We start from the raw sequence: 13,226 nt of genomic DNA, 5'->3' as shown, positions 1-13,226 counted from the left end.
TTGAGACATGAAAATTTGAACAAAATTTATGAAGTCACCAACCTTTCAACAACATTAAGGCAAGATACTCCGTCTTGACCCCCTACAGCATACAGATAACCATCCAGAACTGCCACTCCAACACTTGTTCGGCAAGTACTGGTCGGAGCCACCTCGCACAACCACTGGTTTGTCTGAGGATCGTATCTGGAATATTCATAAATAAATCAAAACTTTGCTAAAAGCATAATACAAAATTGAATATGAATGTACAGTAGTCTTACCACAGAGAGAGAGAGAGAGAGAGAGAGAGAGAGAGAGAGAGAGAGAGAGAGAGAGAGAGAGAGAGAGAGAGAGAGAGGGGGAGGGGGGGAAAGGGGGGGAAGAAAGAGGAGGAGGTGGGAGAGAGAGGAAGGGGGAGAGAAGGGAGGAGGGGGGGGAGAGAGGTGGAGGGAGAAGGAGAGAGGGAAAGAGATTTATTTTACCCATAGGGCTTTTATGAGTTGATATTGTTACTATAGAGAGTTTATAACTGGCCTTATATTTACCCATTTAGTAATGTGTGCATCGTATGGTATCATATAGGTAGAGTACTGCATATGGTTGGTAAGAGATTGCTAGATAATGCAGCACTTTTTGAGGAATAGTGTATATTTCACAAGCAGTTTCTGAACACACTTTTCTTTAACCATCAAAAATATACCGATTCCTATTATGAAGAGGAAATGAGAGGTCTCAGAACTGAATGCAAAAGGTACTATAATCTTATGACTTGGTTATCTTTTTTTTTAAAATAAGATTTATGCATGAAAGAAATTAAAAGTAAAAGTCTCGAAGCAATTAGCTCTAATTTATCTTAGTAAAATCAGAAATATGATAAACAATGAAACTATTTTTAAAACTATCTTATTGCCTCTTTTATCTGACTGAACTTCGGTGCAGTAAAATCACCAACAATGAGTAAAGATTAGTGCTTCCTCGACATATAAAATCAATTCGAATAGAATTCACAAGTACAGTAAATCACTTTCTATTCCATACAATTCAATAAAGCAAAAAAAAATAATAATAAATTTTTCCATTTGTTGATTTTACCACCTTCACAGTAAAATATTACTCCACCTACGAAAGTCTACCATACAAAACAAAACAATGAAAGGGAATGACAATGGTCGTCTTAAGACCAATTTCTATTTTCTAAAGTTTTCTCTTCTTCTTGGCAACTTGAGTACTTGAAGTCTATTACAATAATGTATTGTCACTATTATGTCATATCGACTGTGTTATATATAGCAAACAGTTGACAAGATACACAAAAACATCTTTCATAATTTAAATAAATGTGTATAACATATTCTCCTGGGATTCACTAATATTTCATTCCTACATGCCAATGACAAAAGGTTGCCCTTTAAAAATCAGCTTGTATGAAAAACCTCACTTATTAGTGGTAACACAACAATACATTACTTCTACGTACCTTTCAACACTATTCAAGTAGGATTGTCCATCATGACCCCCAACAGCATATAACAAATCCGAAAGTACGGCAACACCCACCCCACATCGTCTCTTGCTCATGGGAGCAACCATTCGCCATTCGCACGTGGTAGGTTCGAACCTTTCGACAGATGCTATGGCATCACCGCTACACCACCCACCGACTGAAAATAAATTTTGATGTCATACAGGATCTGCAATTCATGTACAATAACTAAAAATCTGTAATACAGCGCATACACTGATGTTGTAACTCCTTTTTTTCAATGGTAAGCAAATCCCATAAAAAAAGTACAGTATACACACACAAATAATCCCAATCAATGTCATCTGTAATTGCTAAATACAGGCATAAAAAATTTTTATATTCATTTAATTTCTTTTTAACAATTTTGGCAAGTAGCAGTTTCATGTTCTTTCAAGTCTCTCAACCACATGCCCTGAACATATAAATCTTAAAACAAAATGTTTTGTTTCATATACATATATGAATATATATACAGCCAAACAGCATAAATGGTCGAAACAAATTTTTGACTAAATCCCTTTTTATCCTTATTTCTTATACATACATTCTTAAAAATGTTCTCAGTTTAACGTACTCAACCCCCGTCATCACAAATTAAATTGTTCCTTTGCTTAGCTGATATATGAATTGAAAGCAGCAAAAAATGAGACATGTAACTTTCCTTTAAATTCTAATCATTACTGCTTATTTACAAAATGTGCATAGAAAAAGTACTTAAGTACATTAACACATAAAAATACAGCACTTGATGCATAATCATGAAACTATAAGTGCTGGTATCATATTGATAAATGTCATGCTTAAGTAAGTTTGGCTTTTAAATATATACAGGTCCTGATTTTCTCCTCTTTTCACAATTTACACATTCATTCTCTCATTTGTATTTGTTCATCCCAACAATTAACAGTTTTGCCCAACAATTCTAGTTTTATATTTTCTTTTGTACAATGTACAACCTCAGCACTTGACTTCATTTGTTTCATTATACTTGAACTACTTTTACTTGTTTATCTTTATCATAACATGGAAATTTTACTCAGGATACTGAAAGATTAAATTCTAAACTATATCTTTAAATTCATAGTTTTACTGTATATTGTTTATGATGTAAATTGATGGATTATGTAAATGAAATGACTGACAATAACTAGCAAAGAAACTAACCTGCAAAAAGAACTTCCCCCGTTTTGACTGGCTTCCGAGGTCTGGTTCGTGGACCCTGCATTAACGGACGTTCTTGCGGTAATAAGAGGTAGTTCTTCGCTTCATCTACTAAATCACGGCAGGCCTGTCAAAAGCAAACACAACGGAATTAGTCAAATGAAAATGTGCCTACAATGACTTCACATAGCCAATTCAAAACCATCTATGAAAGGAAATAATGTAAATCGCTTTATACCCATTCTGAAGTCCACATTGATGTTATGCAGGAAACAAGAACTGGTTTATTTGGAACCTATAACCAAACTCTAAAAATACTCAACTGGTTTTGCATACAACATTTAGAATTGCTTGGAGGGAGAATCTCCCTTAATGAGAACCTTATCAGGAGTTCTCTCACTTGAAAAATTTTCACTATCACTAACTGAATCACTTAATTTATGCTTTCTGGACATTTGGTAGTCAGTTCTGACAAAAACTATCAAGAGACAAGTGCTTTTTCCATTTCTTTAATATAGTATAAAAATGAGGCACTGCTATGTGCGTACAGTAAATATATTTGCTGCTCACCCTGATAAAGCTTTATCTGGGTGGTGTGTTTCTACCAAATTTTACAGGGTTTTCCCACATTCTTAACACCTCTCCAATTTCTTTTGAAGCTTGAGGTTTGTCACAGTACTTCCTCTTCTTCGGTTGACATTTCCGCACCATTCACTTGATGCTCCACTATGAAGTTCCCATAAAATTTCTTTTTCTTAAATATATAGTGATTTTTGGTAATGATATCACCTGCTAACAGCTTCTCATCAACCCAGAAACCTTTCCACATTAAGAACAAGTTGCTATTGATTCATCAGTATCAGCAAGGGTTCCCATTGTCAAGTGCTTTGATACCTGCTTTATTTTTCAGAGCTGTAACTATATCAAACCTGGATGTTGTAGTATGAATGTACAGTACTGTACAGTTTTTGCTCAAAGGCTGCACAAATACCTTGTTCATACTTTGCGATAATTTCTATTTTCATCCACTGGTAATATTTTCCTTCTTCTTACCATCTTTCCTAATCATTTGGGGACAATGTCATGTGGCTCTCAACTTCATAATGCAGCATAAAATATCTTTATGATAACTGTGATCACAACTCGACAAAGGAACAAATTAACGAAAAACAATTCCAAAACCACATGCGCAAAATATATCTTCTACTAGTGCTACTCGGAGGCTAGGAGAATTACGTTCTGAGCAAGAGGTGCAAGCTAATTCAAAACAAAATGGGGTAAAATGCCAATCTGCTCATATTCAAAGTTACTTGTAAACCAATATACTACTGTATTGTTAAATACATACATGGAAATGGTTAGAAAGACGTTGATCAGAAAGCTCATGTGAGTTTAGGGTTCAGCTGAACTAAAATGTTATAACAATTGCTCTTTAAGCAAATGTCTTTAAAACTATTTTTAGACTCATTCAGCTACAGTACTTTATATCACAAGCAAAAAAATCCTCGACTCAACGTACCTCATCGCTTTTGATAAGAAGGTCTGAACCAACAGTACCCACCAGGAACTTTGGACTAAGAAGAGGTAGACGCACATGTTCAAGAACCTGAGGAACAATAATGCTTTTAAGAAAAGAAGTCATGAATCAAAGAAAGTTACCCCCATTTTTGCACTATACTTACATTCTTTTTTATTTTCCACCTTGTAACCTAAAAAAACTCTTCACATACAAATTAATACTATAACTGGCTCTGCAGTAAGAAAGTCAATTTAAGTAGTGATTAGAAACTATTACTTTGCTCCCCATGAACTCTAATAGGCTAGAACCTTCCTTCCTTTTGTTTAAAAGAATAATTTACAGTAAGCTTCAGATATCAAATCAAGAAACAGTATAAATGTTTAAAAGGTTTACTATAAAAAACATTGGTTATGAATATGTACAGTACAGTATAGAGTATATGAAGAAATATGGCACTTTGATGACAGTTAGAAATTTGATACAGGAGTCTCTCTTTGAGTGAAATTTACTGCTAAAACAACAACATTCTTTTTTGCATAGTCTGGAACAAAATGGATAACTCGGGTTCCCTCGGGTTATATATACATAAATATAATGGTTTTGTCATAAAAAGTTATTTAGACCGGTAAACAAAATGAACTACAGGTATGACAATAAAAAATTTGATCACCACATGAATTAAATTAATTATGGCAAATAAAAATTTAATCAAAACATAGATTAAAAGAATTATGGCAAACAAACATTTTAATCACTGCATGAACTCAAGTTAATATATCCACAAATAAAAGCCATTATTATTTGATTTCAAAACATCTGGGAAGCTTCATGCTTTTTCTGTACATTGTAGTCACATTCTCTGGTAAATCTAAAAGGTAACAAAGGGAATCAGTTGTGATTTATTGTCAAGCTACACATAACAGAGAAGCCAAACAGATAATGAATGAATCAACAAATAATGCTATTACAATACTCAACTTTTTAGTGTCTTTCCTGTATCATAACGCTCAATGTTAAAGGAAAGTATTTCAGACAACATGAGCGTATGCAGATTTAAAAAATTATAAATATTTTCTTTTTCAAAATTAGCAGATTCTGAATGAATAAATTAATTTTACCACTACTCACAAGCTAGAATGGTTGCCACACTACTTAATTAATTTGCTGTATTATTTTCAATTGGATACAAATTAAGAAATTTAGATTCCTAAATTTGTAGTCGCCAAAAGTTACAACATTTATATACATGTACAACCAAATCACTACTAAAACAAAAACTCATACTCTGTAATCTACCTTAGTTCTTAAATAAATAATCAATATGCTTCATATCCTATCCAAAAGATGAAATCATAATGTTACTGTTGCTGTTGACAGCAAAATCGGTGTTTCAATAATTCATAAAGCATTCATAACAACTTATGATTACCAGGACTTTTCACCAAATATCTTTACCTGAGCCAAGAATGGGCGCCTTTCCGTAACGTTGTACTTAACCCAAGCCATAACCGCGCTGAAAACTTGTTCTTCGGAACGCACGTTGAGCTCGTCGCTCGAGATGATATCCATCAGCTGATTCACTGGGAGTTCCATAAACTCCTCACTCTCTATAACCTGCCAACACATCGAAACAATAATTATTTCAATAAATTACAACTCTAACTTCAATTCTAACATTATTTACATTAAATTTCCCTGGAAAGGCATAATGCAAAAGGGGAAATTTTAAAAGGTTAAATATCATACAGCAAGACCTCAATAAATGGGACTTTACTACATCAAAAACCTCCTCAAGTCAGTATAAATCTGAATACGGTAGTAACTAATTGCTTTGCCAACAAAGTTGGGAGCAGGTCATGTTTTTGCCCACGTTTCTCCGTTTGTCTGTGAACAATCTCCTGGCCACAATTTTACCGAGTAGTGACACTTTCAGGATTAATTACGTTGAGACGTGGAAGTTATTCAATTTTCAAAGCCATGGGTCAAAGGTCAAGGTCAAGCAAAAGGTTGACCGAACTAACCCTAACGATGACAAGTTCCCACAAGGTTGTCACACAGACTTCAAATACACCTACGGTATCAATTGATTCAAGGGAAAGGCAAGCTAGTTTCCAGAAATAAGTTGCCAGGGCATAGGTCTGTGCTCTCAGTGCTTTCCTAGTCTTTACATAGCTGTCTTATAGTTTTGAAATCATTCTAATTTCTTTATTATTTTTCCCTCATTGCTGGCTTTGTATATAAAAAAAAGAGCAGGAAGGTCATCATATCATAAAATAGATAAAATGGGCACTTATTCTATATCTGTAAAAGTATATTAGAAGGGGTAGACGGTATTGCAATATGAAATACTAAGTACAAAAGTTTTCTCTCTGCAGGCTGATGTTGCTCATTCAGAATAGCTATAGCCTCTCTTCAGTCGCACTTAATGAGATCAAAATTTAATTATTTTTACAATTTGCAGCAAAACAATATCTGCACTTTTGAAAGGAAAAGTTGAATATCGAAGAGATCAATACTATTTTTTCTAGAATTAGTAATAAAACAGTACATTGTACTGTACTTGAAAAATTAAGTTACGGCTGGTGATGGAAAAATTAGAATCAATTTGTTAACTTAACCAGCCATGCTTCTATGCCTTTCTCCTAATTTTTCGGGGTTCTTTTAAACTACCTTAAATCTAGAGACACATACTTGGTGGTCTTATCAAACTACAGTAACAAATAGCAATAGTAACACTCACCTCTTGGAAATTATGCTGGGTGAACTTATCTGCAATGTGCAGCAATTCCCTGCAAGAGTGGGTATCGGCAAAAGCACGGATCCCCAGACAATTTGAAGGATGCAACTGTTGCTTGAGAAATTCACAACAGACATCCTGAATTTCTTGCATTTGAAGTAAACATGCTGAAAGGAAAATACAGTGAATTTCTCGAGTACAGTATTTGATAACATAAAAAGGAAGCTACTCTATATAAATTTTTAAGTTACAGAAAAATTCTAAAATTCATATGTATTAATTACCTGATCATCATCAATTGTGTTCCTCTATCAACTACTTCTCTTATGTAGTTTTACATTAATATTGCACTAAACACTTTTATAAACTTTTCTTACAAAATTAAAAAGCGATTAATCAATTTCCATCCACAAATGTATGATTTAAAAACAGTATATAAGTATATATTTCCATTACAATATTTTGCCCTTACAGTCACCACGAGACTTTATTACTTGAAAGTTTCTCCACCTGAACATTGAGTTGCTTTCCCATATATGTTCCTCTACATGACACTTCTTATTCAACTCTCCATTTCCTCAAAATATTTGTCAAGTACTAATTACTTAGTAAAAGTTATTAATCAGCCTTCTTCAGTCTTTTTCTAATAACCAAGTGAATGTTAATAGAGTTGAAGTCACTCTCAGAAGGGTTCATTTTACCATATACCACAAGGAGTGTGTTTCATCTTCCAACTTTCAATGGGTTACACAATGGGAACTTTGTTATAAGACTGTTACTTACTGAGAAAGCCAGAACCCCAAAGCATTTGATAATGAAGGGCTACAATGAAAGTCATTACAGTATGAAAACTCAAATGAAAAATGTTATTTTCATTAGTAAAATAAATTTTTGAAAATACTTACCCGATGATCATGTAGCTGTCAACTCTGTTGCCTGACAGAAATCTACGGTCGGGATACGCCAGCGATCGCTATACAGGTGGGGGTGTACACAACAGCGCCATCTGTGAGCAGGTACTCAAGTACTTCTTGTCAACAAGAACTCAATTTTCTCCTCGGTCCACTGGTTCTCTATGGGGAGGAAGGGCGGGTCCTTAAATTCATGATCATCGGGTAAGTATATTCAAAAATTTATTTTACTAATGAAAATAACATTTTTCAATATTAATCTTACCCGATGATCATGTAGCTGATTCACACCCAGGGTGGTGGGTGGAGACCAGCATACATGTTAACAACGAAGCTAAGTATCCCGTATTTCATTTTATTAGTTATTCAAAAATAACATAAAATAAATAAGTACCTGGTAAGGAAGACGACTTGAACCATTACTCTGCCTTTATTAAGTACGTCTTCCTTACTGAGCGTAGCGGTCCTCTTAGGATGCTGAACGACTCTTAGGTGCTGAAGTATAAAGGGCTGCAACCCATACTAAAGGACCTCATCACAACGTCTAACCTCGGCGCTTCTCAAGAAAGAATTGACCACCCGCCAAATCAACAAGGATGCGGAAGGCTTCTTAGCCGACCGTACAACCCATAAAAAGTATTCAAGAGAAAGGTTAAAAAGGTTATGGGATTATGGGAATGTAGTGGCTGAGCCCTCACCTACTACTGCACTCGCTGCTACGAATGGTCCCAGGGTGTAGCAGTTCTCGTAAAGAGACTGGACATCTTTGAGATAGAATGATGCGAACACTGACTTGCTTCTCCAATAGGTTGCATCCATAACACTCTGCAGAGAACAGTTCTTTTTGAAGGCCACTGAAGTAGCCACAGCTCTCACTTCATGTGTCCTTACCTTCAGCAAAGCAAGGTCTTCTTCCTTCAGATGAGAATGTGCTTCCCTAATCAGAAGCCTGATGTAGTAAGAAACTGAGTTCTTAGACATTGGAAGAGAAGGCTTCTTGATAGCACACCATAAGGCTTCTGATTGTCCTCGTAAAGGTTTTGACCTTTTTAGATAGTACCTAAGAGCTCTAACTGGGCAAAGTACTCTCTCCAGTTCGTTCCCCACCAAGTTGGACAGGCTTGGGATCTCGAACGACTTAGGCCAAGGACGTGAAGGAAGCTCGTTTTTAGCAAAAAACCGAGCTGCAAGGAACATGTAGCCGTTTCAGATGTGAAAACTATGTTCCTGCTGAAGGCGTGGATCTCACTTACTCTTTTAGCTGTTGCCAAGCACACGAGGAAAAGAGTTTTTAATGTGAGGTCCTTAAAAGAGGCTGATTGGAGAGGTTCAAATCTTGATGACATAAGGAACCTTAGGACCACGTCTAGATTCCAGCCTGGAGTGGACAACCGACGTTCCTTTGAGGTCTCAAAAGACCTAAGGAGGTCCTGTAGATCTTTGTTGGTGGACAGATCCAAGCCTCTGTGGCGGAAAACCGCTGCCAACATACTTCTGTAACCCTTGATCGTAGGAGCTGAAAGGGATCTTACGTTCCTTAGATGTAACAGGAAGTCAGCAATCTGGGTTACAGTGGTACTGGTTGAGGAAACTGCATTGGCCTTGCACCAGCTTCGGAAGACTTCCCATTTAGACTGATAGACTCTGAGAGTGGATGTCCTCCTTGCTCTGGCAATCGCTCTGGCTGCCTCCTTCGAAAAGCCTCTAGCTCTTGAGAGTCTTTCGATAGTCTGAAGGCAGTCAGACGAAGAGCGTGGAGGTTTGGGTGTACCTTCTTTACGTGAGGTTGACGTAGAAGGTCCACTCTTAGAGGAAGAGTCCTGGGAATGTCGACCAGCCATTGCAGTACCTCTGTGAACCATTCTCTCGCGGGCCAGAGGGGAGCAACCAACGTCAGCCATGTCCCTTTGTGAGAGGCGAACTTCTGAAGTACCCTGTTGACAATCTTGAACGGCGGGAATGCATACAGGTCGAGATGGGACCAATCCAGCAGAAAAGCATCCACGTGAACTGCTGCTGGGTCTGGAATCGGAGAACAATACAACGGGAGCCTCTAGGTCATCGAGGTAGCGAACAGATCTATGGTTGGCTGACCCCATAGGGCCCAAAGTCTGCTGCAAACATTCTTGTGAAGGGTCCACTCTGTGGGGATGACCTGACCCTTCCGGCTGAGGCGATCTGCCATGACATTCATATCGCCCTGAATGAACCTCGTTACCAGCGTGAGCTTTCGATCTTTTGACCAGATGAGGAGGTCCCTTGCGATCTAGAACAACTTCCTCGAATGAGTCCCTCCCTGCTTGGAGATGTAAGCCAAGGCTGTGGTGTTGTCGGAGTCCACCTCCACCACCTTGTTTAGCTGGAGGGACTTGAAGTTTATCAAGGCCAGATGAACCGCCAACAACTCCTTGCAATTGATGTGAAGTGTCCTTTGCTCCTGATTCCATGTTCCCGAGCATTCCTGTCCGTCCAATGTCGCACCCCAGCCCGTGTCTGATGCGTCCGAGAAGAGACGGCGGTCGGGGTTCTGAACAGCCAAAGGTAGACCTTCCTTGAGAAGAAAGCTGTTCTTCCACCACGTTAGAGTAGACCTCATCTCTTCGGAAACAGGAACTGAGACCGTCTCTAGCGTCATGTCCTTTATCCAGTGAGCAGCTAGATGATACTGAAGGGGGCGGAGGTGGAGTCTCCCTAACTCGATGAACAGGGCCAGCGATGAAAGTGTCCCTGTTAGACTCATCCACTGCCTGACTGAGCATCGGTTCCTTCTCAGCATGCTCTGGATGCATTCTAGGGCTTGGTTGATCCTTGGGGCCGACGGAAAAGCCCGAAAAGCTCGACTCTGAATCTTCATACCCAGGTAGACAATGGTCTGGGATGGGACGAGCTGGGACTTCTCTAAATTGACCAGGAGGCCCAGTTCCTTGGTCAGATCCATAGTCCATCTGAGATTCTCCAGACAGCGACGACTTGTGGGAGCTCTTAAAAGCCAGTCGTCTGACGGAGCCGGACACAAGATCATGGTACTGCTGCACAGTCTGTGAACTGTCAACCATGGGGAAGCGAGGAAGTACAGCGACAACCCGAAACTGTCTAGACTGTCTGGGTAGTACAGACAACTCCTTATCGGGTTGCTGAGGTTGCCGCACTGCGTCACAACAAGTCACCTCTGCTGGTTGTTGAACGTCTTCCCAGTGACACACTAACTCCGTAAAAAAAAATCCTCTATCAAGGACTAAGCTTGGACTGCATGTCTTGCAACAAAGCCCAAGGTCTATGGGAGCAGGTGTGGCAACAGACGGGGTTAGCGACTGAAGCGGAACCATTTACCCTCCCTGGAAGCATGTTATGCTTAAATAAAAGTCCATAGGAGGCTAAGCAGCTTAAGGCTCCTCTCCAAATGACAGAGTCCTCAAGGGAATATCAGAAGGAGGGAGAACAGCACTTTCTCATCTACAGGAACCATATCCGAGAAAAGCTAAGTTCTCTCAGTGAGGGTTTCACTGGTGCAAAAGCAGCAGACCAGAAGGCAACATTATGAAACTGCTTGACAGTCTGTGAACTGTCAAAAACTGAACTGTCAACCACAACAGGAGCGTGAGGACATACAGCACTGGTGTATAAGTAGCAGACCAGAAGGCAACGTCATGTAACTGCATGACAGTTTGTGAGTTGGCAACAACCAAAGATGTGTGGGGAAGCCTCAACTCCTGCCTGACTAGTTTGCTGCTGGCGAGTGGCGGTAACCACAGTGTGTTGCGGAGGCTGACACACCGTGTCAAAACACGGCAGCTTGTGGTAGCTCCCGCACGGCAACGGAGTGCTCTGTGTGTGGGAGTCATCATACATCTGGCAGGGTTGACTGTGCATGGGTGGAGGAGCTCTCACAACAAGAGTGTGAGAGCAGGAAGCCATGCCGGGCGCACAACCGTGGGAGGTGTAGGCCCACGGGTGCATCGTCAACCTTCTCCGCAGTCGGAGTGTGGGAGCTGGCAACAACAAAAGCAGAGTGCTGGTGCGTGGGAGGGGCTACGGTGGGTTGAGGAGCGTGCGTTATGGTATGCAGAGCATGCTGTAAGGTATGCAGAGCATGCTGTAAGGTATGCAGAGCATGCTGTAAGGTATGCAGAGCATGCTGTAAGGTATGCAGAGCATGCTGTAAGGTATGCAGAGCATGCTGCATGGGCTGCGGAGAAAGCCGCATAGTGCTGGAACCCGGCAGCTCTACAGAACCTTCCCACTGCTGATGCGGTAGCTCACGCATGTTAGCAGATGGTGCAGCAAGAACATGTGTCTGGCAGGGTGGACTGCGCATCGGTGGTGGAGCTCTCACAGGTGGAGGGTGGGAGCAGGCAGCCGCAGTATCTGCTGAGCGCACAACCTCGGCGGGTTGTAGGTTAACAGGCTGCATTGTCAACCTTCCAGCATGATACTCCTGCATGAAGGAGCAAGCTGAGACTGTATAGTCTGCAGCATGGACCACTAGGGTCTATGAAAGACAACAACAAACGGAGCTACTGTCCGTTGTGACTGAGGGTCTAAAACAGCTGGTGCGGCAACAGACGGAGTTACTGCCTGTTGCGGTACCACCTAGCCTCTCTTAGGAGGTGTGCAGTTGTCGTACTGCAGCGAGTCCGAACTGACCCAGTGGCTACACCTAGGCCGTTGGACTTGCGCGGAAGGGACCGACTTGCACTTAAAAGCTGCAAGATTTGGTCCATGGTTTCTGCGAGAAACCTCTTCCGCAGACGAGGAATAAATGGGCTCTCTCGTCTTTGTGTGGGTGGGGTGATCACGTCGGCAACGTGTGTAGATACACCCGAAACCACAGAGGGAAACGTCTGTTCGTCGATCAAGGCCTGAGGAACCCATAAGTCCTTCGACATTACTTCTCCCCTGGGCTTGGGAGCTTGTAAGAGGTATCGGACTAGGTGAACAACTGGCACGAACAGACGAACCCTCGAACGCAACACTGTAACACTTTGCGCATATCACTTTATCACTTTTGATTTTCTGTTTGCACTTATTTCACTGAACTCGAAACTTTAAGTGGTTTGTACCTGAAACACGCAATCCTATCCTTCATTAAAAGGTAGTAATTGCGAAAACAGTATTACAATGTAACAGAAAAACATAATGAAAGATAAAGAATTCAGTGGCTGGAAAAGAGACTAAACACTAGATCAAATAAACTACGTTTAAAATCTCTCACCGCAAAAAGCCTGGGAACAAGAATAAAACTCTAGAAACGTTTTACCTTCTTCCCCTCTATCGACTAGGGAGAAGAGCAAAAAAAACGAGAACAACGTTACCCGCTTGAACGAAACGTTTATCCTCCTCTCTCTCCCTCCGTCTCTATCTCTCTCTCTCTCTCTCTCTTGACTTAGAACC

At 40.0% G+C, this 13,226-nt stretch overlaps 2 protein-coding genes across 5 annotated transcripts in view; one reads left to right on the top strand and one right to left on the bottom strand.

Annotated features, from left to right (window-relative positions):
- Positions 1 to 13,226, top strand: part of Scgbeta (sarcoglycan beta) — a 205,907-nt gene that overhangs the window by 165,250 nt on the left and 27,431 nt on the right. The gene's annotated exons all lie outside the window — the stretch shown is intronic.
- dbo (Kelch-like protein diablo) overlaps positions 1 to 13,226 on the bottom strand; it is a 40,634-nt gene that overhangs the window by 13,728 nt on the left and 13,680 nt on the right. For all 3 annotated transcript variants that reach the window (XM_068371142.1, XM_068371144.1, XM_068371143.1), the window contains exons 4-9: positions 6,928 to 7,091; positions 5,643 to 5,801; positions 4,188 to 4,274; positions 2,672 to 2,795; positions 1,460 to 1,643; positions 43 to 186 (exon numbers count right to left, since the gene is read on the bottom strand). In XM_068371142.1, coding sequence (XP_068227243.1) covers positions 43 to 186; positions 1,460 to 1,643; positions 2,672 to 2,795; positions 4,188 to 4,274; positions 5,643 to 5,801; positions 6,928 to 7,091 — 862 coding nt within the window. The remainder of the gene's footprint in view (positions 1 to 42; positions 187 to 1,459; positions 1,644 to 2,671; positions 2,796 to 4,187; positions 4,275 to 5,642; positions 5,802 to 6,927; positions 7,092 to 13,226) is intronic.

Source organism: Palaemon carinicauda, chromosome 3 (assembly GCF_036898095.1).
Source record: "Palaemon carinicauda isolate YSFRI2023 chromosome 3, ASM3689809v2, whole genome shotgun sequence".
In the NCBI taxonomy this organism is placed as follows: domain Eukaryota; kingdom Metazoa; phylum Arthropoda; class Malacostraca; order Decapoda; family Palaemonidae; genus Palaemon; species Palaemon carinicauda.
This window is presented reverse-complemented; position numbering and strand designations above follow the sequence as displayed.